Source organism: Rosa rugosa, chromosome 3 (genome assembly GCF_958449725.1).
Source record: "Rosa rugosa chromosome 3, drRosRugo1.1, whole genome shotgun sequence".
Lineage (NCBI taxonomy): Eukaryota > Viridiplantae > Streptophyta > Magnoliopsida > Rosales > Rosaceae > Rosa > Rosa rugosa.
The window spans coordinates 55,622,770-55,648,860 of NC_084822.1; the positions used below are offsets into that span (position 1 = coordinate 55,622,770).

At 39.4% G+C, this 26,091-nt stretch overlaps 1 protein-coding gene, 1 long non-coding RNA gene and 1 pseudogene across 2 annotated transcripts; 2 read left to right on the forward strand and 1 right to left on the reverse strand.

Annotated features, from left to right (window-relative positions):
• Positions 1-5,628: 5,628 nt before the first annotated feature.
• On the forward strand, positions 5,629-8,440 carry LOC133739564 (patatin-like protein 2). Its single transcript, XM_062167344.1, has 7 exons — positions 5,629-6,055; positions 6,491-6,672; positions 6,788-6,977; positions 7,111-7,272; positions 7,370-7,672; positions 7,783-7,955; positions 8,092-8,440. Exons 1-7 carry the CDS (start codon positions 5,921-5,923, stop codon positions 8,180-8,182), a joined length of 1,236 nt encoding a protein of 411 aa, XP_062023328.1. The 5' UTR covers positions 5,629-5,920; the 3' UTR covers positions 8,183-8,440.
• A 994-nt stretch (positions 8,441-9,434) lies between these two features.
• On the reverse strand, positions 9,435-11,650 carry LOC133740211 (patatin-like protein 2; annotated as a pseudogene).
• A 9,397-nt stretch (positions 11,651-21,047) lies between these two features.
• On the forward strand, positions 21,048-23,020 carry LOC133735991 (uncharacterized). The gene is made up of 3 exons (XR_009859372.1): positions 21,048-21,244; positions 21,798-21,872; positions 22,860-23,020. It is a non-coding gene; the product is annotated as an uncharacterized LOC133735991 (long non-coding RNA).
• The last annotated feature ends 3,071 nt before the right edge of the window (positions 23,021-26,091 follow it).

Sequence of the window (26,091 nt, forward strand, 5' to 3'; positions counted from 1 at the left end):
TGTACCCCAAACTCAAGTAGGCTTATTTTTGGGCCGCAGGTATCGGCCCGCTGCTCTAAATCCACTAAAGGATCTTGCCAAAATTACTTTTGGGCTCAAACACGGTCTACGCCGGATAAGCTTGTCTGGCATCATACCAAGAATGGTGTGTTCAGTGTCAAATCGGTTATTGGGTAGCTAGAAGCCTGCAAGAGAGAAAAGTTGCTACTACCAGTTTAAGTTATGGTTCAAATATGGAGGCTTGGCGTAAGGTCTGGAGTCTGAAAGTACCGCATAAGGTGAAGGTTTTCCTGTGCAGAACTATTAACAACTTTCTTCCTTGTGCGCAGAACTTGGTAAGAAGGAAAATAATGACTGAGTCTTCTTGTTGGCAATGTGGTAATCCAATTGAATCAGTTATTCATATTTTATGGGATTCTCCTCTTGCAAAAAAAAGTGTGGAAGCTGTCTTTTCTAAGTGACGTGTGCAAAACATGGAGGGAACCTTCTTTTCATGATTTGTTTTTACATGTCAGTACTATTGCAGTGGGGGATGACTTAGAAAAGTTTAGTTTTTTGGCATGGTGGCTGTGGAGGAATAGAAATCTCTGTAGGCATTGAAAGATTGAAGAAGAAAAGCAAGAAAAACCAGAAAATTGAGAGATAAAGGACTTGTATTGTAAACTATAGGCTCTGATACATCGAGAAAGAGTAGCAGCAGTAGAACTTATACTATGTGGGATTGCACAGATGCAAGCCACGTGTCTGATAGTTGTAGGACACTAGACAGATTAACATGCATAATACCCTGATTAACTAACTAATTATAGACTAACTGAAAAGCTAATTGTGCCCTTAACACCCCTCCTCAGCTTGAAGATTGAATACAAGATACAAGCTGCAAGCTGCAGAAGAGAGCATGCCTTTGGTGAAGATATCAGTTGAGTTAACACCCCTCCTCAGCTAGATGGGAGCCTTGACATCAAGTAAGCACACAGATACAAGTGTTGAGATGAGCATAAACCCTTGGTGGATAAATCTGCAAGTTATTAGATCAGATGTATGTTTCAGCCAGGAGGAATGAGGGGCATGGAAGTAGATGGACTTGGCTGGGCAGCAATACAAACTGACTTGGGTTGAGTGAAGAAAGAAGCAGCCATGGGTTGAGGAGAGTTGTTCCTTGATTGTTGTCTATATCTGCAGGTTTTGGTACTATGACCAAGTCTCTTACAAATTTGGCACACAATGGTTGAGCATGATGCACTATTCTGAGGTTGAGAGTTTTTCTGAAAGCACTTCCATGCACCATGGCCTTGTTTTTCACAGCATTGGCACACTATGACATCGCTGAAATTCCCTGTGGTTCTTGGATTTGCAATAATATTACTGGACCTGTTGTTGTGGTTGTTGGTATCCTTGTTGTTTGGCAAGTTTGGATATGAAGCACTGTCATGTAAGTAGCCACCGCTTGCAAAAGAATTGTTGAAGCCATTTTCATAACCATTGTTTAAAGAACCATGCTGAACAGTTTGTGGAGAGAAATTTTGCTGAGATAAAGTTGCATTCTGGTGTGGAGTACTGTTGTAGTTGCAGTTATTCGTAGTAGATGCATTTTGCTGCTGTTGATGACTGAATGGCACAGACATGTTGGAACCATGTTGAGCAATAAATCCAGATGTCCGATGAGAGACACCAAACAGAGATGGCATTGCACTGTAACTACCTTCATTTCTCATATTTTTGCTCATCATGAATCCATTGTTTCCCATAGATGATATCGACTGATAGTTACCATTAGATGGAATGAAGTTGTGTTGGAATGAAGTTGGTGAGGTAGCTAATGTGGGTGGTATAGCAAAGCAAGTGCTTGTATTCATAGTGTTTTGTGAAGTGACAGAGCCATATTGTGTGGTTGTAGGGGAAGCAAAGGATTCTGAGGGGCTAGATAATTGCTGTACAAAGCCTCCTTGGGACTCATTTTTAAGCACAGTATTTGCAGCATATATCAAATCCATTTTAGGAGTACATGCAGTGACATATCCAATAGAAGAGGCAACACTACTTGTAGGCATCATAGCATTAGTATCACATTTAGCATTTGTAGCATGAGTTGGTGCAGGGGCATACCTTGCAGGGGCATACCTTCTGAAACTATCACCATGTGCCACAATTCCAGTCTTGGAAAGCAAAGAAAACTTGTTAGCTTCTTCAATTTCAGCTTCAGCAATAAGCAAAAGGGACCTTAGCTCTTGTATTGAAATGGGGTTATGCTTGGCCCTGATTATAGTCTTCATAGTAGTATAGTCTGATGGCAAACCAAGAAGAACAGAGACAATTATGTCTTCATCAGTCATACGAATCCCTACATTAGCCAACTGATCACAAGCTAACTTCACCCGATCCAAGTACTTGTCAATAGAATCTGAACCTTTTTGAAGTTTGTAAAAGTTGGTCTTTAATTGCTCTTTGTTAAACCATGAAGTAGAAGCATACCTCTCCTTGAGCAAACACCAAAGTTCTCTAGAAGTGTTACTTCCAACAACAAAAGAGAGGACATCACTAGATAGAGTAGCAGCAAGAAGAGTCATAATAGCATAATCGTTTTGCTTCCAAATACTGTACTCTAGTGTTGTTTCAGATGTGCCTTCTTTTTCTTCTGTGATCGTGCATTGTGAAGGACAAGGGAACGAACCATCTATATACTTCATTAGGCCACAACCTTTTAACATTGTCTCCAACAAAAACTTCCATGTAACATAGTTAGAGTCGTCTAAGCGGACTGGAATCAGATTGCAGAAATTGGACAGTAGACAATTGCTTAAGTCCATATTGAACTAGTAGATGATTAGTACCCAATGACAAGAACTTTAAGATGCAGATTTCAACTCGTCACAGTAGCCAAAACTTCAATACAAAATAAAGGAAGGTACTTGATGTATTCCCAAAGTTCCAGAATGTCCATTTTTCACAGTGATATGAGTAGTAGAAGTAGTTGAACTAGAAGCAGCCATGGCAAACAATATGAACTTTTCCTTCACAGATTGATGAACGAATCTAAAATTTCAATGTAGTAAAACAAAGGATCTTCACAGATCTATTATCCCAGGCTAGTATCTTCACGAATCAAAAAATTAGGGTTTCAATTTGCATCTAGCACAGAATCTTCAACAGCATGTATGATTTTCTTGTATGAGTAGTAATCGAGTATCCTAAACACAAATCTGAAACTTCAATGCTATGAATCATCAACAAATTCTCAGAATCTTGGACAAGAAAATTAGATCGATCTTCGAGTAGTAAACTTATCTGAAAACGAATCAATCCACTGTATATGAATTTTCTTACTAAATCAAGTATAAGCAACAGGAGGAACAGCAAGAACACCGAGCTTGAGTCATCAATCCCGATCGAACCTGGCTCTTGATGCCATGAAAGATTGAAGAAGAAAAGCAAGAAAAACCAGAAAATTGAGAGATAAAGGACTTGTATTGTAAACTATAGGCTCTGATACATCGAGAAAGAGTAGCAGCAGTAGAACTTATACTATGTGGGATTGCACAGATGCAAGCCACGTGTCTGATAGCTGTAGGACACTAGACAGATTAACATGCATAATACCCTGATTAACTAACTAATTATAGACTAACTGAAAAGCTAATTGTGCCCTTAACAGGCATGGGGAAAACAGTCTTAAACCGGTGGATATTTTTCATAGTGCTGGGGAGTGGCAGAATGAATTCATAGCATGTCAAGTTAAAAGGGACCAGAAGATAGTGACGCAGCAACTACCAGTAGTTTGGAGCCCACCACAATTGGGGAATTTGAAGATGAATTTCGATGGTGCATTGGATCCAAGTAATGGTATTTGTGGTTTGGGGGTGGTGTTCAGGGAACATTTTGGAGACTTAAAAGGGGCCATGGCAGTCCCCCAGATTGGTTATTTATCTCCAAGATCAGTTGAGGCTCTTGCTTTGCTTCATGGACTTCGTTTCGCTGCTCATGTGGGATTTGGTGTTGAAATTATATTTTTGACTCCTCTTATTACAAATTCGGGCTACGCCACTATTCGATCATTTGGAATAAACCCAAAATTTTCATGGATGGATATGCATGTTTTCTAGGCAGAAGAATATATATAGAACGTACAGTAGTATACTTGCAAAATGGCCAAAAGAACTCAACACATATATAATAAAAACCTTTTAGATCGACTTATGTCCTATGACCTTTTTGCGTCTTTGCATATCATTTTCCCCATAAAAAAAAAATATTTAAAAAAAATCCCTTTATGGAGCATGGAGGATGATTAATTATTTGAACCTCGATCGATCAGATTATATATTTTAATTATTAAAATTTATTGATCAAACTAATCACACACACACACACATATAGAGCTGGCTAGCTAGGGTTCTTGTTCTGATCATGAACATGCAGGTAAATTCGGATTAAAGACTTTACAGTAAGAAATGCTTGTGAGGATCGGACAATTCTTTGAATTAGATCACATATCTATGTAGTATCTTGAAGTAATCAGCAAACTCAGCAAAGTATGACAAGGACAAAAGCTTGAATATATTTTGAGAGTTGATGGAGAAAGAACAGTGGTCATTAGGCATAACAGAAGGACATTGATATATTAGTAATTAATGTTAACACTCGATCAAGAGCTGATCGAGCTGGAGGATTAGTTTCAGCTTGCTGATTAAGCCTCTGTAGTGTCTGTTCTTCAATACTCGTGACGTCCTGTGGTTGATTTTGATTACAGCTGAGATTTTTGAGTTATTCATTTTCTTACAAAATCAATATACGGTCAATTTCAGTTTATCATGCATCTGTAACTCTGAAGATAATGTCTTGATGATATCCAAAATGATTACAGTGTATTTGAAGTTCACGATAACAAACACACGACAAATTCAACACTAAATCAAGGAACAGGAGAAACATGTGGCAATAGAATATGATTAAATCATGAACACTTCCTGGATCTACCATCTCACCATTTCTGTCATCATCAATTCAGATTAGAGTACACAGGCATATTAATTAATGGAATGGTTGACCAACAATTTTTTTTCAGTTTTGTGCAAGTCCTTGTTTTTATGTCTTGATCAATTACTTTGGCAAGTTATCCTATATATTGACCTTTTCCAGGTCTCCATGCCATCGTTGATCGATCATCCTCGCCGCCTTATACGAATCAAATTAATTTATTCCGCGTTAAACTTGATGATTTAGTATGATCTCCTTGAATTAGTGCAGCATCAATCTCTCCATTATTGCCTTCACTGTATGTTGGCTACAAAAAGATAACTTGAAACTAATTAACAATCCAAGGCATTGGCTTCTTGGTTAAGATTTTACTTTAGAGTTAGGCAATTTTAAGAGCAGAGATTAGGCCTAACTCAATTGTCTCCTCCTTGCTAGCCTTCGATCGATGCTTCAGCTAATCAGTCTTACCTACAATTCTCATAGAGTCTCACCTACTATTCTGCAATTCTCACAAATGCATTTGTGGTCCATAATAGTGGGGAACAATGTACGTTTTTTCTGTAGCAAAGAAGGCATGATGGACTAGATATGAACTTTCTAATAATATAATTGTATACGCTTATACGTGCATGCGGTCCAACTTGAACCATATCCAAGAAGTTGTACAAACCCGGGTCAATTTTTTGAATCGCGTTCATCTATTGACATTCCAGTTATTCAAACACTTTGGGGCGTGCAACTTGATTCAATGACTTGGTTGATTCTAGGTATATGTGTTTAGTAGGAGTCTATAAATACCATACTTGATCTCTCAAATAGGAATTCACCAAGGAACTTGAGCTATTTTCCTAAAGCCTCTTCTCCAAAAGTTCATCAGATCAACCATCTCGTTATCTTTTGATCTCTCACATATATAGCTGCAGCACAGAATTTCTCAATCAGTCTTATGGAAAGAACCGAAAGCATCCCACTACAGCCACCAACTTATGGAAACCTAATCACTGTTCTAAGCATTGATGGAGGTGGAATAAGAGGGCTTATCCCAGGAACAATCCTTGCTTTTCTTGAATCTGAGCTTCAGGTAGCATATGAACGCTAGATCAATTTTGTACCAAACTAGGGTTATGCATTTGCATTTGCAAGTTATAGTATTTATCGTATTCATTGTCCAACATGTACATGTTCGATATGAGTAATGCTAGAGTAATCACACTGGCGCACAATACAGATATATCAATTGATATATATGTAGTAGTTGAGTGCTATAAGTACATATCAACTGTCAAATACAAAGTGATCAAAATGCGTGGTCCGACTCGTGCATTTCTCCTAGGTTGATCAACCAATAAATCTAACATTTTGATCATGTTGCATAAGCTGCGCCAGTGCTTGTAGAGCAAACTAATTATAGAAATATTGTATTTTCTTTTAATGTCCAACAGCCGTCTTATATATGTCATTTATATTGGTTAATATATTATACCAACTAGTAATAAAGTCATTAATCAACTTGCAGAAGCTGGATGGGGAAGATGTAAGACTCGCCGACTACTTTGATGTGATTTCAGGGACAAGCACAGGAGGTCTTGTGACTGCTATGCTTACAACCCCAGATGAGAATAACAGACCGGTGTTTGCTGCTAAAGATATAAAGGACTTCTACCTTACTCATAGCCCCAAAATCTTCCCCCAGAAGACGTACGTAAAGCTTACATATTAGTTAATTTGCTTTTAACCTAGCTATTATTTACTACCTTTGGATGCTTCCAAGTAATTACTTAATTAATCTCTGAATTTCTTAAACCCTGGACAGATGGTGGCTATTTCCTCGTCTTATAAACATCATCAAATCTCTAGTAGGACCAAAATACGATGGGAAGTATCTACATAGCTTGATTAGGGAAAAACTTGGTGACAAGAAACTGCATCAGACATTGACTAATGTTGTCATACCTGCGTTTGATATAAAGAATCTCCAGCCAACAATCTTTTCCAGCTTTGAGGTGCACATTTATTATTTCTTCTGTCTAAAATTAATAATCCACTTATAGCATGCGATGGTATATATTATTATATACTTATAGTTGGAGTAAGTAGATCTAACATATATGGTTGCTTTTATTGGGATATCATCAGGTGAAAAAGAAGCCATCCTTTGATGCTTTGCTTTCAGACATAAGCATCGCAACCTCAGCAGCACCAACTTATCTTCCAGCTCATTATTTTGAAACCAAGGACGCGGAAGGGAAAGTAAGAGAATTCAACCTTATAGATGGTGGTGTAGCTGCAAATAATCCGGTAAGTACTAGAAATAAAATTATATATGTACTTCATATCAAAGATTGATAATCAAGAAACATATAACCCTAAATTCATAGTTTTACTTTTGTTTCAGACTCTAGTTGCTATTGGTGAAGTTACAAAGGAAATAATCAAGGGGAGCTCCGACTTTTTCCCTATAAAACCCATGGACTATGGAAGGTTTTTGGTTATATCATTAGGAACCGGCTCACCAAAAATTGAATTGAAGTACAATGCGCCGAGCGCGGCTAAATGGGGTATCTTGAATTGGTTAACCAGCGGTGGTTCCACTCCAATCATTAACGTTTTTAGTCATGCAAGTGCCGATATGGTCGATCTTCACCTTTCTGTAGTTTTCCAAGCCCTTCACTCAGAGAAAAATTATCTTCGAATTCAGGTACTTATAATTATTACTATGTAACTTTATTCTTCCAGATAGCCATGAATTAATCGTACAAATTTTTTGACAGATACAAATTTAATTGATTAATGGAAATGAAACTGCAGGATGATACGCTAAGTGGACAAGTATCTTCGGTGGATGTAGCCACAAAGAAAAATTTGAACGATCTCCTAGGAGTTGGAGAAGGCCTATTGAAGAAACCAGTGTCTAGGGTTAATTTGGGGAATGGCAGATTTGAGGCTTCCAATCATGAGACCAACGAAGAGGCTCTTATAAGGTATGCAACGTACTACATATGTTACCAATATATATTGGTTGTTTCTCCGATATCTATGGTATTATATTCTTTGATAATCCATGAAATAATATGTATACCAATATATTGACAGAAAGTTTTGACTATTAATTTGCAGGTTTGCAAAACTACTCTCTGAAGAGAAGTGGCTTCGCCTTGCAAGGTCACCTCACGGAAAATGTGACATGCCCATGCCGAACTCCCATTGATACATATGATATCCAAAAATTCTGAACGCCTCTATACATATATGTCACACAAACATACTTTTCTATTCTTTCATTTGCATTAACTGTTTAAGTAACAGTTTCTTGTAGTTCAAGGTATGGGGGAAAATGATCCAACATACTTGATCATTCTTTAATTCTTTGTATTGAAATAAAACCCTAATAGGCCGGGAAATAATTGTTGTGTATATTGTAACACGTCGATATCGATAATTCTCCTATTCCAGAAATATGTTTTGTTTATACATATATAAATAAAGGAAATTAGCTAGCAAGCAACAATTTTTTTTTTTTTTGGCTGAAGCCAAAGGTTAAGAGAGGCAAAGAGCCACCCTAACCTTTGAGATTTTATTGAAGAGGAAGAAGAAGGAGAAAACATAAAAGGGGAGGGGGACCAGAAACCAAAACCTCCCATATAAAACAGGAACAGGCTAAAGAAAAAACAAACTAACGAAAACGAAAATTCGGCATTCCTGAACAGTCTCTCTGAAAATGTCTGTCAATGAAAGGAGGAGCTAGCAAGCAAGAATTCTTTTGGTTTGGCTTCTTTGTATGTAATCACCAAACTTATAAATTATACATTAATGTATGAACCACTTTAGTCTAAATAAATCAATTCAACTTAAAATTTGCATCAATATGGAATTATAAGCTGTTTATATATAAAAGTATGAACCTGTTATATATATTTAGGATGCACACCATTCAACTTTAAGAAAAGAAAAGAAAAGGCTCAGTTTGTTTGTGATCTAGTTGTTCGTTGTTTAGCTTAGAGCTTTTTCTAAATATAAAGTGAATTTGCATATATTGCATTATAGTATTCTGAAGATTCAGTGATAAGCATATCTATCTTTCTGGAAATTCCACTGTTCTTGTCGTGAATTTGACCATTTGGTCAGTTAGGTCGGAAAATATATAATTCTTTAATTAACCGTCATAGATAGAATACGACTATTACCAACAAGTCAACGAACTAGATAAGCAACGACGACCTTCGCGCGAACCTAAAGCAAAATTAAATTAAAAGGGGAATGTTAATTTAAAACCAAGGCCGCCATGATTAATCTATCTATCTTAGCCTCCTGCACCATACTAGATAGAGCAACAGACAGTACGAAGTTATATAATCAATCCATGCACATGGGTGGTTGTTCCAAATGAAGAAAAGGAAAATTAAAGCTTCCAAATGAAGAAAAGGAAAATATAGTGCAGAACAAGATAGTTCCATCACAAATAACAAAGGTAGTAGATTGGTATTCATTGAGAACATAATCTCAGTACGCACGTACTGAGTTACAAGATAGTCGAAATTCTAGTATTAAGCATCAATATTCCACCATCACTATATATGATGGGCATTTATTTTTCTTCAACAGATCGAGTATCAAGCTTATCGATCAGCTGGCAGATGCTGGGTTTGCTTGTGGTGCTGCTGATCTGATTGCACGTTCCTTCTTCTCTTTGGAGAGAACTGCCACTACCCTGCATATGCAGAATGATTAAGAAAACAAATAACTAATTAATAATAGTAATATCAATGAATATATGTTTATGATGCTTTGATACAAATCCCAGTACGTACAGAGAGTAATTTGTAATCAATAAGTACCTTCTGAGAGCCTCTTCATTAGTAATATGACGTTCATCAGGCTCATGGAGGCCGGTAGCTATATTCAACTTTGAAGCTTGTTTCTTTAACAGTGCCTCTCCCACTTTTACAAGTTTTTTCAAGTTTTCGGGCGTAGCATTATCCATCGAATTCAAGTCGGTGCTCAATTGGTCATCCTGCCCACATTAGAGTTTAGGCATATTATACTGGATGCCATGGAGCACTTGTACGTGATCACATTAGTTAAGCAAATAATCAAAATAATCAGATTGTTTGTTCCCTTATCAATTGTTTAAAACCTAATTCAATTTAAAAGGTCATATATTTATATTGATTAGATCGATGTATATATATGTACCTGAATTCGAAGGTAGTTATCGTCAGACCAAAGAGCTTGGAAAAGGGTAGAAAGGTGGCAATCTACCATGTCACTACTTGCTTCAGTGAGTACATCTAACAATGGACATTGAAAGTTGGCTTGCATCAACTATGCCATAATACCCCACTTAGCTGCTACTCTGGCATCGTACTTGGATTTTGCTGATGAACCAGTACCCAAAGATATGAGGAGGAACCTATTACCCTGATCAGCTGCCTCAATCGGAGAGAAGTCAGTATTTCCCTTCTTGATTTCTTTTGTCACTTCGGTTACAGCAGTCAAACCCTGAGAAGTATAATTAACACAAGTGACTTTTTATTTTTGATGATAAATTTTATTGCTTGGAAAGTGATCAACGATATGATCAATTAGTTAATACCGGGTTATTAGCAGCCACACCGCCATCAACGAGATGGAATTCTCTTGTTGCGGTTTTGAAATAATGCGAGGGAAGATAAGTTGGTGCTGCTGAAGTTCCGATGCATATATCCGACAGTAGAGCCGGATCTAATTTCTTGTTCCTTTTCAACTACAATAAACCAACATATAATTTTTTTTCTCATTATTAAGAATTATATATTAGTAAGAGCACCAAAATATACATTATATACACAAGAAATTTATAAGGATCAGACCGAAACAAACCTCGTAGGTGGAGAAGATAGCTGGTTGGAGGCAACTTATATCAAAAGTTGGGATCACAACATTGGTCAATGTCTGGTTCAATCGTCTGTCTCCTAATTTTTCCTTGATAAGCTTGTGTAAATACTTGCCATCATATTTTGGTGCGTATACACCCTTTGCATTTTCTAAGGCGTCACCAAACAGTGGAATACTATGGACAGATATACAACATGCACAAGGAAATTAGTTAAATAGATCATGGTTAATCGTTAAGCCTAATAGTAATTACTAATTAAATTTCAATTAATTATTAGCGTTGGAGATATAATTACTTGATTTGAGGGAATATTTTAGGGCAGTGCTCAAGGTAAAAATCAACAATCTGGTTAGCCGCAAACAAGGGACGGTTGTTTTGATCCGGGGCGGTAAGCATGGCGGTGACAAGGCCACCTGTGCTAGTCCCTGCAATAACATCGAAATAATCTGCCAACCTTGCAGCTTCACCATCCAGCTTCTGCATATATACAACATAACTGTTGAGAGTATACATCCCATATGAGAAAAATGAGACCTTGCTTATGAGTTTATAAGGGTTTGGGCCACACCATCCATTGCCAATTGGCTTTAGTGTGAACTCCAGATCACTTTATCAATAACAACCAGTAATTAATATAAATTAACATTTTTTTTTGTTAATTACCTGGAGCTCGGACTCTAGGAAACTGAGCAGAGTCCCGGGGATAATCCCTTTGATTCCACCTCCATCAATGCTGAGAACAGTGATGAGCTTTCCACGTGAGGGAGGGGGATGGCAAAGGAATGCACTTGCTTTCTCCATCTGGACTAGCTAGCTAGTACTGTTTACTTAGTTAGCTAGAAGCTAGCTAGAAGCTAATAAAATTGAGATAACTTGAAGAACTAATTATAAGCTAGGATGATGAGTGAAGATTACAGAGCTTGTATATGCTTTATATAGAGGTCTCCTAACCTCCCTTATGTTGAAATTCATGGTAAGGTTGATGAAAGCTGAAGAAATCTAGAAGAAAAGCTATGGAGGATTGGAGGCTATTGAGAATGAAGAAGAAGAAGAAGAAGAAGAAGAACAAGAGAGAGAAAAGGGCAAAACTGATACTGATATTTTTCAATGTAGTTTTACAAAGATGACTCACACACATACAGTAAAGCATAAGTCCCTATTTATACTAACTTGATACTCTTAACATCCCCCCTCAAACTAGTGTTGGGAGAGCCAAGCACTAGGTTGCAGCAGAGTCCTTGGATAATAGTTTCAACCAGGAGGAATGAGTGGTAGGGCCTGACATAACATAGAATGAGAGGTCTGCCTACAATGCAGGAGAGTGCTATCCGGAATTGCAGAAACAAATGCCTTGTGATTGGAAATTGGATTCGAAGCTGGAGTGATCGTTAAAGGAGATTGAGTAAGGCTGGATAACAGAGGTGAAGCTGCAACGTTAGACGCAGGAGGAAGTTGAGAATTTCTGTGATAACATTTGTACGCAGAGTGACCAGGTTTGTCACAAATTTGGCATACAACCAAAGAACTTGATGCCTCTTGCTGTTGTTGAGAATTCCTATAATAACAGTTGTATGCCCCATGACCTTGTTTCTTACAAATTTGACAAACAATGCTGCTGTAAGTTTGACCTAGTGTTGGTAATTCTCGGTCGAGGTTTACCTTTGTTTCCATCAAAGTTGTTATTACGAAAGTGAGGATAAAAATCACCTTGCTGTATATATCCATCATTGCTAGAAGTAAAGCCATCATTGTCTCCATTGTTACAATTTCTGCTCTTGTTCTTATTAAAACCTCTATTGGAAAACCCATCACTACTGTTGGTGTAGCCTTGATTGAACTGAGAACTTGATTTGCTGTTGAAATTTCTGCCGCCATTGCCATTGTATCCACCATCTGAATAGCCTTGATTTGAGTCATCAGAAAAGTGAGGAGAATCTCCTCGTGAATTAAACTTGTTATTTCCACCATGTTGTTGTATGAGACTCTCATGTTCATATGATCCAATTAAGTTTCCATTTTGTATTAGAGACCTATCACCATGCTGCTGAGTGTAATCACCAGAAAAACGTTTGTAGAGAGGTTCTTGTACAATACCAGGTGATTGAGAAAGACATGTGCCATTGATCTGAGCTAGTCCAGTAGGCCTAGAAGCAGGTACTTGCATCATGAATCCATTATTTTGAAGTTGAGGTACAATACTCATCACATAGTCACTTTGTGTTGCCCCAGCCTCATTATTGATCAGAGCATTTGGGATTGATGGACCATTGTGAACAAAACCAGAAACATGTACCATGGTTGGAGCAAGTGGAGCAAATCCAATTTGAGGTACTGAACTAGTAGGACCAGCTGCATCGTTTCTATAAGTATTCATAACACCAGTTGGCATAACATGGCAATTGGTCACATGTGGATTGTAAGTTGCTTGTGGCACACCAGATGGTGTTGTAAACCCAGAGTGAATATCAACATAACCATTAGTACCAAATAATGTAGGTGATGTGTTGTGCGCAAACATAGCAGCTAAAGCTGAAGGTATTGCCCTATGTTCAAGCTCTATCTCAAATTCTGCAGATAATAGCAATAACCTTATTTCATCCATAGTTATATTGTTTTGCCCTCTGATAATCTGTCTCGTATGACCGTATTCACTAGGAAGTCCAGCAAGAATTAATATTTTCATATCTTGGTCTGACATTCTCACTCCTACAGCAGCCAATTGATCTCTAACACTTTTAAATCGCAACAAGTATTTCTCTATTGAATCAGACCCCTTATGGATATTATGTAAGTTGGACTTCAATTGCATAATGTGATACTCAGAAATTGAACCATATCTTTGCTTGAGAGTAGCCCATACCTCCTTTGAAGTTTGACATCCAATCACTAGAGTGAGTGCATCAGCAGAAAGTGTATTTGTGATCATACAAATTACAGAGCTATCCTGCTCCAACCAACGCTCATAGGGCCCAGAATTGTCCGAAGATAGACTGCCATCATCTTCAATGTGAAAGTGAAATGGACATGGATAAGAACCATCAACGAATTTGAGTAAACCATGGCCTCGAAGATGATGTTGCATCAGAAACAACCAAATGTGATAATTGGTTTCATCGAGTCGAACGGAAACAGCAGTGCAGGCTTGATTTGGAGACGCCATTGATGAAAAGCTTAAAGATTGAATCTTGAGAAAGAATTGCAACTAAAAACTTGTATGAACAAACTTGAATCTTGGAAAGAAACTGCTACAGATTGTGAATAAACCTTCAATTGTGTCTGGGAATCGCACAAATCTTCGACCTCTTGGTATTGAACTGGTAATTATACAAATTCTTTGGTGACTGAACTAGTAATTGTGCCAATAATGATTTTCTAGGGTTTTTGATTTGGTACTTTTTGAGAATTTCAACTGGTTTTTGAGATTTCTAACAAGAACTAGACTAGAATTGCAGCGGAGAAACAATGGTGGAGCGATGGTCAGGCCGCCATGACTCTGATACCATGTTGAAATTCATGGTAAGGTTGATGAAAGCTGAAGAAATCTAGAAGAAAAGCTATGGAGGATTGGAGGCTATTGAGAATGAAGAAGAAGAAGAAGAAGAAGAAGAAGAAGAAGAACGAGAGAGAGAAAAGGGCAAAACTGATACTGATATTTTTCAATGTAGTTTTACAAAGATGACTCACACACATACAGTAAAGCATAAGTCCCTATTTATACTAACTTGATACTCTTAACACCTTACTCTGTTTGCACTTGAAATTCAATGCACGTGGAAATCGATCATGAAGAGTAAAAACTATACTCTCACAATTATATCTCTAACATTTTACAGACACGTACCTATGTCATAGCCTGTAGGCATTAAGGGTAAAGGAGACTTCTGATATGATTTAAATTTTTGGCATGATATATATATATATATATATATATATATATATATATATATATATATATATATATTCAGAGCGGAGCTCCGCTTTGAAATTAACGTGTGAAGTTCGAGTTTTGGGTCACCTTTCGATCACATATCCATATCTCGACCGTTCAGTTTTTAGGTACTAGTGCATAGATCATCTCTGCAAATTTACAGCCAAATTGATGATCGTTAAGGCATTGATAACTGCTTTAAAGCTGGTACGGTTTAGGTAGATAGATTCAGTCCATCCATTGGTGTGATGCCCCGGAAATTCGTATTTATTTTCCGAGGATTTTCCGGAATCTAATTTGTGATTATTGGACGATTTCGTGGCTCGTGGATGGAGCAGAAGTGTTTCGGACGAATTTTTATTCGAAAAGAGTGGATTTAGGGGGGGTTGCAAAGGTTGACTTTTTATACGTTGAGATTCTCTGAAAACTTCATTCACGAAAGTTGTAGAACGCGTCGATACGAGTTCGTGGACATGTGGAACGCGTCAATCGGAGTTCGTATGAGAAAGTTATGGATATTGGAAGAAGTTTCCATTTTAGTAGTAAATAGGGAATTTCCGGAAATATTTTCATAATTTTATATTTCCATTTCTGGAAGGTTTCCTTAGTCTCTCTTCTCTCTCGGATGCTTCCCTCAGAATCGAAGAAACCCGTCTGACCGACCCGGCTTTTCCGGCGAACTGCGGCGGTCTCCGGCGACGAAACTTTCCAGATAGGATCGTCTCCTCCGTCTGGTCGTCCACGTGGTGTCCTCTAGCACCGATTCTCGGTGGTGGCAGCGGTAGAAGGCGGCGCAGTTGGGTGTTTTCAGACCCGATCGGTTCTCCGATCTCCGACGTCGGCGGGGCTTCAAGCTGGGCTTGGGGAGCTCAGAGCAGCCTCCTTGTGCGATCTGTGGTGATTGTTTGGAAGATTTCACGTGAAAACTCGATCAACTCAGTTTGGATTACTGTTCACGGTTTGTGAGGTAGTTTTCGATCCCTTATGGTTGTTTTCTGACTTTGAGCTAGTTATGAGATTTCACAAGCATGCTTAGATGAAGAACTTTGATGTTGGGAGTTTTGTGAAATATTGAGTTTTGGCCGGCGGCGGTGTGCCACTGCCTGTGGCGGCGTTCCGGCGGTGTTCCGGCCATGTATGGGATTGTTTCTGGTATTATATGTCTTATACTCGTTGTCACGCCCCGAATTTTGAATAACCAATTCAAATCCGAAACATGAATAAACAATTAATACAAATAACGTTCCGATTTTTTTTTTTTTCTCAGAAACAAACACACCACTCGCCACTCAACATAAAAACTCGAAGACCTCGAGTTAATTATTACAATTCACTCTTACAAAGTAAAATTGTAAAGCTCTAAACGAGCATAACAAACCTCACAATATAATGTTGTAATTCACATAACACTACTCTAAGCAGCCCGATCACCGTCCTGGTTCTCCTGACCTGCAGGGTTATCCGCTACACCGTTTGAATAGTGTACCGGGATTGCAACAACACAAAACCCGGTAAGCTTTTGACAGCCCGTATGAGTAAAAAGAAAGAACTGTTGATTTATTAAATTACAATTCTTATAACTCAACAACACAACCAACAATCTCAACATCCACGACGCAAACGTCAAACCAATTCAATATCACCACTTTGGTCCTATCACACAACACTATCACCACTTTGGTACTATCTCACAACACTATCACCACTTTGGTCCTATCCCATAACACGTTAGAGCTCTAACTGCCTCGTTACCTCTGACACCTTGGCCTAGGGTCAAGCAACGGCAAAAATACTTCGGTTAACACTATAACCGTCGCGCTTTGGACATCCCCGTCCTCAGCACCATATACTTCGGTTAATAATAAACCGTCGCGCTTTGGACATCCCCGTCCTCAGCACACAACTTCGGTTAATAATAAACCGTCGCACCTTGGACATCCCCGTCCTCAGCACACAAACACTCCGGTTATCCTTAACCGTCGAACTTCGGACACCTCATCCTCAGAACCCTACATTCTCTAACTCTATACATCCCCCAATGTAAATCATGAATATTAACAAGAACTCATCAATCATGTTCATCACATATAAATATGGTAAGTCAAATTTCAATTCATAGTAATTTAATCATCCCAAATTCCACACCCTTCAATGTCACACCATTCCACATATAATCACGTAAATATATATATACGTAATCACCCACTCAGGAATGACCACTAATACCAACTATAGTTCACATGCAATAAAACCGAGAAATTCATTTGTATAGTAACAATCATTTTACTTACCCATGGACCGTAGTTGATCAAGTCCATATGATTTTAAAACAAATATTTATTCCATAAATATTTTCACGCAATTACGACAAAATAAGGTAATTAAATTTATTCGGTTCGTAATATGAACCACGTGAGGTTTACTCACCTCTAATCCCGCTGCGTCTTCTTAACAGCTCAAAATACGATCCACAAACGTCCACCAACTCAAACCGTCAATCACCTAATCAGATATGATCTTATCTTAGCAAATCAATCATCAACCACACAAATACTACAATCCAACGGTCGGATTCTAAATTAATGATGATCCAACGGTCAGATCTTCCTGGATTGTCCTTACAAACATCTCCACAAATTTATATGAAAATCCGACGGTCGGATTCTCACGAATCGCCTTCCAAAACACTATTTCACAATTATACGAAGATCCAACGGTCGGATCCTCGCCCATGACCATACAAGGTCACTGGGACAGTCATACGATCAACATATCCAAACTACAAGTCCATCGGACGGTCCGATCTTCACAGATCATGAATCGAGCGATCGAAATTAATCGAAATCGTAAAATTCATAACTAAATCATACGATATCCAAAAATTGCGTATAATATATCAAAATGATCGTATTGAAATATGGAATCTAAAAATGTACAGAAACCATATTTTTGACCCCCGGTGGTGGCCGGAAAGGGCCGCCGGAGTTAGGGGCAGAGCCGCCGCCGACCACCGCCAATGGTGTCGGGGCCAAGCTTTTCTTCTTCGTCTCATCATTCTAAGCATTTTTCATAACTAGCACAAGATCAGAAAATGAACGGAAGTGGTCGAAAAGTTACCTAGAACACACGAGTTCGCCGGAATTTTTCCAGAATCCGGTGAACATTTGCAGAAACCGGCGAGCTCCAATTCGACGTAAAAACTTCAATTTCAGGCCTCGATACCTTCTGGAGAGTTGTTAAGAACATGAAGTTGAACTCACTGGATCAAGAATCACTCAAAACAAAGCTCTACAACTCGAGATATCTTGATCGAAAGTCTTGGTGGCCGGAAAATTTCCAGAATCAGGCGAGCTTGAATTCCGACGTAAAAACTTCCTCCTTTCGCTTCGATTCCTTCAGGAGACTTGTTCAGAAACTCAAGGCGAGTTCATCAAGCCAATAATCTTGAATATTGGTGGTCTAGAACTCGAGATATCGGCGTTGACTCAAAATCGAGCTCAAATCGGGCCAAGTTTGCCGCCGCCGCTACAGGCCGCGCCGCCGTGCAAGGACGCCACAGACAGGTGCGCAAGGACCAGATGAAGCCAATGGAAGAAGTCTGGTGAGGATTGGTGGCCGGTAGCTTGAGTTATCAAGCTTGGAACCAAAACGAGTTCAAACTGGGCGGAGCTTCCCACCATCGCTGGAGGCTGTGTCCCGGCGCAAGGCTTCCTCTGGCAGCTGCGCAAGGCCGAGGCGAAGCTAATGGAGGTGGTCCGACGCCGTTTGGTGGCCGGTGGAGGGAGAGAGGGGCCGGAGAGCCTTTGCTCTGTTTTCGGTTTCGGTCTCGCAAGAGAGAGAGAGAAAAAAAAATGGTTTTTCGGACGAGAAAGAGAAAATGTAGAGATGGTCTGCTGGCATGGTGATCATGAGATCCTCTCCACGAGGATAGTATTATTCCTCCAACGAGGTCGTATGATTCTTCCAACAATGTTGTATTATTCCTCCAACGAGGTTATTACAATCTATCCCCCTTAAAGGAATTTCGTCCCGAAATTCAAGCACAAGTTAATTGCTCTCGATTACGGTTAACCTAACCATCGAATCTCCATCTTTCCCAAAACTGTAGTAATCTACAAAGCCACAGCCCTTTGTATAAAAATACATTCCTATGGCCACTAATTCCTTTCATCAAGATGTAAATTCACAAAACAACTGCTCAACATCATTCCACATCAATTACACAAAATCATCACGTGGATCATCTCATAGATCCCCACATAGATCTTCACATAGATCATCACATAATATTGCTTATTTAAAACCAAATTTTTTAAACACCTCCACAACGTCTTCTTATTCCTTATGGACTTGGGAGGGTCCACTAGCACACGTTCACTCAACAGTGATGATGGCTTGGGCTTGCTCATTCCTTGGGCTAAGCATTAGGGCTGGCCAATTGGGCCGAAGAAACCGAACCATTCACATTTCGAACCGGCCCGAACCAATTTGGGTTTAACATTTGGGCCTACCATTCGGGCCGAACAATTGGGCTTACTATTTGGGCCTACCAATCGGCCCACAAACTTTCAGCTCGACTACGGTATGAAATTGTACATACCGTAGGTATACCGTATATATGTATGCATACCGTACAAACCGTATATACGTATGCATACCGTACATACCGTATATGCGTCCGTATATCAAGCATATACGAGATCCAAAAATATTTGTAGGAGGTAAGGTTCGAACTCCCGACCTCGAACACGAAGGTTTTGCTCCCAACCACTGAAGCAAGAGCTGCTTTCATTAATATAAACCCACGAGTTATATTTATTATGTCAAAAGCAACATAAAAATAAATACAATGGGATGCAAGGTTTCGAACCCTTGACCTGCTGCTCACAAAACTTGCCCCTAACCACTGGGGCACAAGCTGTGCTTAATATAATGTGTACAAATTTTATACTTATTATGTCATAAACGAACATAATAAAAATAAACGAGAGGCGAGGTTCGAACCTCAGACCTCTTGTACACGAACTTTACACTCAACCACTCCAGCACGGCTGCTCACGTTATTATCCATACCAATCCTTTTATTTAAACCAACTGTTTCAACAATTCGGCCCAAAACATCCAAGACTGTTGCAGAAACCCAGCCCAACGTATCCAAAACTGTTACAGAAATCCGGCCCAACTCATCCAAAACTGTTTCAGAAACTCGGCCCATCATGTCCAAAACTGTTTCTGAAACTCGGCCCATCAGGCCTCCACCCACAGCTACAGTGATGCCTTGATCCGAGACAGGCCCAAGTACGGCCCACTTGTGTCACGGCTTATCCCTTCCGTGATTTACGGCAGTCAAATCTGCTTTCGGCTACAGCTGTCTGCCACAGCGCCTCGAGATTCCCTCGGTCCCCTTACACGCTCTCCACGCGCCAACAACTTTTCCGGGTTTCAGGGCGACTTTAATCCAACGCGTAGAATGAATCACAGGAATCGTCCATCCAACGGTGGAGATCTGCTCACCTCGCTCTATAAATAGGTGCATTCTGGAGAAAAACTGTTCACACGAAATGTAATAACCTGTTTTGACAACTTTAGTGGAATTACTGTTAATAAAGAAAAAAAAAGGGTGGCAGACAACTTTCTGATTTTAGGGAGTAAAGCTCGGAGACGTGTTTATTTTCCTGTTTATGCATAATTGATGAGAGCTAACAAGCAGACTAGCATCTCTCTCTCACTCACTCTGTTTCACTTCAAAAAAAAAAAAAACAGAGCATTAGTTCTCTAACTCTGTTCTTCCTCCATCAACCACCTCCAGACGTCGGATCACTCCCTTTGGCTTCGCCTGAGGCTGCTCTACCTACTGGACGTCGTCTTTTTCCCCGGCACGGCCTCAAGGTTTGGCAAACCAGCTCGAACCCGGTTGCACCCGAAACCGAACTAACTCATCCTCCTCGTGTTTCCGGCCACCAATTCCCCCCAAACTTCATCCTCGAGCTCGCCTCAACGTCCTGAAGCTCCCAGAAGTGGCCTTGCACGGCGGCGCTACTCGTGGTGGCGGCTGGAAGCCAGACCCGATCAAATCGAAAACCGAAGCTTCGATCGATATATCTCGCGCTACAGGACGTTGTTTTGAGTGTTTCTTGAACTGGTGAACTCAGAGTGAGGATCTGAACAACTCTCTAGAAGGAATCGAAGCCTGAAATTGAATTTTTGACGTCGAAATCAAGCCTTGCCGGATTCTGCAAAATTCTGGAATTTTTCCGACCACCGAAGCTTTCGATCGGTATATCTCCAGCTACAGACCATATTTTTCTGTGATTCTTGAACCAGTGAGTTCTTCTTGAGTTTCTTAACAACTCTTCAGAAGGAATCGAAGCCTTAAATTGACGTTTTTACGTCGAATTGGAGCTCGCCGTTTTCTGCAGTTTCTCGCCGGTTTCTGGAAAATTCCGGCCACCTTCATACTGTTCAAGGTAATTTTCGACCCCTTCCGGTCATTTTCAGACTTCGTGCTAGTTATGAAAGTTGTTAAGCATGATGAGAGGAAGAAGAGCAGCCCGGCCCCGACACCATTGGTGGTGGTCGGCGGCGGCTCTGCCACTAACTCCGGCGGCCCTTTCCGGCCACCTCCGGGGATCAAAAATATGGTTTCTGTACATTTTCAGATTCTATATTTCAATACGATCATTTTGATATATTATACGCAATTTTTGGATATCATATGATTAAGTTATGAATTTTTACGTTTCGATCGATTTCGATCGTTTGATTCGTGATATGTGAAGTTAGGACCGTCAGATGGACTTGTAGTTTTGTTATGATGATCTTATGACTGTCCCAGTGGCTTTGTGTGGTCATGGGCGAAGATCCGACCGTTGGATCTTCGTATAAATGCAAAACAGTGATTAGGAAGGCGATCCGTGAGGATCCGACCGTTGGATCATCATTTAATTTCAATCCGACCGTTGGATTGTCGTTTGATTATGTTTTTGAGTTATTGGCTAAGTTAAGGTCATGTTTGATTAGGTGATTGACGGTTTGAGTTGGCGGACGATTGTGAATCGTATTTTGAGCTGTTAAGAAGACGCAGCGGGATTAGAGGTGAGTAAACCTCACGTGGTTCATATTACGAACCGAATAAATTTAATTACCTTATTTTGTCGTAATTGTGTGAAAATATTTATGGAATAAATATTTGTTTTAAAATCATATGGACTTGATCAATTACGGTCCATAGGTAAGTAAAATGATTTTTAATTATACAAAATGAATTTCACGATTTTCTTGTGTGAACTATAGTTGGTATTAGTGGTCATTCCTGAGTGGGTGATTACGTATATATATATTTACATGATTATATGTGGAATGGTGTGACATTGAAGAGTGTGGAATTTGGGATGATTAAAATACTATGAATTGAAATTTGACTTACCATATTTATATGTGATGATCATGATTGATGAGTTCTTGTTAATATTCATGATTTACATTGGAGTATGTATAGAGTTGGAGAATGTAGGATTCTGAGGACGAGGTGTCCGAAGTTTGACGGTTATGGATAACCGGAGTGTTTGTGTACTGAGGACGGGGATGTCCAAAGTGCGACGGTTTATTATTAACCGAAGTTGTGTACTGAGGACCGGGGTGTCCAAAGTGCGACGGTTTATTATTAACCGAAGTTGTGTACCGAGGACGGGGATGTCCAAAGTGCGACGGTTTATTATTAACCGAAGTTGTGTACCGAGGACGGGGATGTCCAAAGTGCGACGGTTATAGTGTTAACCGAAGTATTTTTGCCGTTGCTTGACCCTAGGCCAAGGTGTCAGAGGTAACGAGGCAGTTAGAGCTCTAACGTGTTATGGGATGGGACTAAAGTGGTGATAGTGTTGTGAGATAGGACCAAAGTGGTGATAGTGTTGTGTGGTTTGACGTTTGCGTCGTGGATGTTGAGATTGTTGGTTGTGTTGTTGAGTTATAAGAATTGTAATTTAAAATCAACAGTTCTTTCTTGTTTACTCATACTGGCTGTAAAAAGCTTACCGGGTTTTGTGTTGTTGCAACTCCCGGTACACTATTCAAATTGTGTAGCGGGTAATCCTACAGGTCAGGAGAACCAGGACGGTGATCGGGCTGCTTAGAGTAGTGTTATGTGAATTACAGCATTATATTGTGAGGTTTGTTATGCTCATTTAGAGCTTTACAATTTTACATTGTAAGAGTGAATTGTAATAATTAACTCGAGGTTTTCGAGTTTTGTGTTGAGTGGCGAGTGGTGTGTTTGTTTCTGAGAAAAAAAAAAATTCGGAACGTTATTTGTATTAAGTGTTTATTCATGTTTCGGATTTGAATTGGTTATTCAAAATTCGGGGCGTGACACGAAAGAAAAGAAATTTCTCCAGAGTTTTAGCCTTACTCTCTCAAACTCTTCAACCTTTCTCTTCTCAAATTTCCAGTTTTTCACTCTCAGATCTTCAATATTTTCCTCCAAATCTTCAATCCTTCTTTCTCAGATCTTTTCTTCCATTTGAAGATTCGATCTCTTCTTTCCTCTGAACTTTCAGATCTCCAATACCCCTTCATCGACCTTAATCCTTCTAAGGTCAATCTCCCACAAACACTCAACAACTTCGTTCTTCAATTTACACTTCCTCTCAACTCATCACCATGGAACCACGAACTCTGCAACTAATGGAGCTACAAACCCAGCAACAAATTGAGGATGTAGGAAACAACCAAGCAGCCGGGAGTAGTGCCAACACCGATTTCTGGCGAAGCCGTGCCAGGTGGGTTCCTACTCCAGATCAAATAAGGATCCTCAAGGATCTTTACTACGACAAGGGAGTTAAGTGCCCAACTACAGAGCACATTCACGAGATCTGTCTCCAGCTGAACCAGTATGGACATGTTGAGGGCAAGAACATTTATTTTTGGTTCCAGAATGTCAGGGCTCGAGAGAAGCAGATGAAGAGGTGCAATCAGGCTGCTCAAGTGCCCATGGGAACTAGTTCTCCTGGTACTGGTGGATCCATTGATCTCAATTTTGGGTCCACTGGTTCTACTGGTGCTGGTGGATCCATCGACATCAATTTTGGGCCAGCTGGTGGATCCATTGACATCAATTTTGGGTCCACTAGTTCTACTGGTGCTGGTGGATCCATTGATCTCAATTTTGGGTCCACTGCTTCTACTGGTAATGAAGGATTTATTTACTTAAATTTTGTTTCATAATCTTCCTCACCCTTCAATACTAATACCAGTACAACTCTTTTGGCACAACAGGAGGACAATTTTCCATGGAACAACGAGGAGGAGTTCGCCAGGAGTTTGAAACTCTTCCTCTGTTCCCCGTGCACGGCGAGGACGTCTATGGTAACCCGAAGACTACTTCCGAGGAAGGTAGCGCATATGATTACTATTTCGGTGGCTCAGGCGGTTACAACCGTGGATCTCCAGTTTCTCTTGAGCTCAGCCTCAACCCATCCGGAGCTACTGATTAGGCTTAGTATAGCGTAGTTCCAATTTCCTTTTTGTAATATTAAATCAATAAGATGGTGTGCATGTTTTCTTTTCTTTTTGTTTAACCAACAACAACACCAAGGATCGAACCTTGGTCACCCAATACTATTTTCAAAACCATAAACAACTCTACTGCACACATCTTTCATAATGATGCAATAAAAACAATCACTCAAAAAGAATCCAACAATCAATTAAGTCGCATCGAGGTCTAGCTAGTATCCTCTGAGTCAAACCAAACACAAACAATTTCATCGATAGGATTAGGGATTTATAAAGCTAAACACATCCTGAGTTAGCTAGGAAAAACCCACGTCTTTAGAGTTACTCTTACAACTCTTATAGAATCTCGATAATTCCATCTATCAATTGCTTCAACAAAAACTCACCACAATTCAATCCCTAACATTTAGCGATTCAGAAATCGAATCAAACTCCATATCACATAGTAATTCACTTGAACCACTATGGATACCTAACAAAGTCACTAAAATCAATATCCGAAATTGCGTTTAACTATATCACCTAAAATCAATCACCAAAGGCACACACTCTCATCCAACATCATTCACAAGAATTGATTCTAACTCTCCCAATTAATTACACCAAAATCAACTCCATTGCAAAAGTTTAAGTGTCCCTCCTACTTAAACTTAAAACACAAACAACCTCAAATTCACTTCAGTCCAACTCCATACTACGATCCAAAACTTAAGAAAACTAGTTCACAAAATCAATTTCCTTCACTTAAATAAAACTATGTCCACAAGTCATAGTCAGGTCAACAGACCAAGGTGTCCAAACGGAGAATTTCCAATCCAGTTGTCTTTGTGAAACGCAAAATATCAATCAAAAATGATGCTCGCAACATCAACCACGTACACAAAACATGTTCCTCGGATCTCGATTTAAATTTAGAAATACTAAAACTACCACTAGTCCCACTTCAAATAGCCCTTAAGATTTTAGGTACTCGGAGAGAACTCAAATATATAGTCGTTCGTCTCAATCACTCAAACACGAGATCAAACTCCGTTCTCGCACCTCAAACTCTGCTCAACAACTCACAAGCACATGGAAGAATTAACCACAATAATTTCTTCCCTAACCGCAACACTACTCACAACTCCACATGAGTCTAGAATCTATTCAAATGCATCTGTATGTCCAACTTAAGAAGGCAAAATTACTATCAATTAATACTCGTATCCACATCAGATACGAGCATAGGTCCACACCATGCCTTCAACCAAACACTTCTACATACAAAAGGAAACTCATTTCCATAAACAATCCTCACTGACTCATCAGAGTTAAATCCGGAGGTTTCCATTCCTCGAAGATCACAACTCGTGGAAACTAAACTTATTCTAATACGAACTTAGAAGGCAACTCTACCGTCCTACGGACATACACGCTATCTAGACCCCATACTAAGACATACCCAATGATTATACCAATACCGAAGAGTATATGATGGGGATCCGCTGCAGACGGGCCATCACTCGGGAAGTATTGATTATCACCAAATATGTACCTTACGCTCTGATACCAAACTGTCACGCCCCGAATTTTGAATAACCAATTCAAATCCGAAACATGAATAAACAATTAATACAAATAACGTTCCGAATTTTTTTTTTTTCTCAGAAACAAACACACCACTCGCCACTCAACATAAAAACTCGAAGACCTCGAGTTAATTATTACAATTCACTCTTACAAAGTAAAATTGTAAAGCTCTAAACGAGCATAACAAACCTCACAATATAATGTTGTAATTCACATAACACTACTCTAAGCA

Coding starts and splice junctions, on each gene's coding strand:
- LOC133739564 (XM_062167344.1), top strand. CDS start 5,921: ATGGAAAGAACCGAAAGCATCCCACTACAGCCACCAACTTATGGAAAC. Junction 6,056..6,490: donor TTCTTGAATCTGAGCTTCAG/GTAGCATATGAA, acceptor ATCAACTTGCAG/AAGCTGGATGGGGAAGATGT. Junction 6,978..7,110: donor CAATCTTTTCCAGCTTTGAG/GTGCACATTTAT, acceptor GGATATCATCAG/GTGAAAAAGAAGCCATCCTT.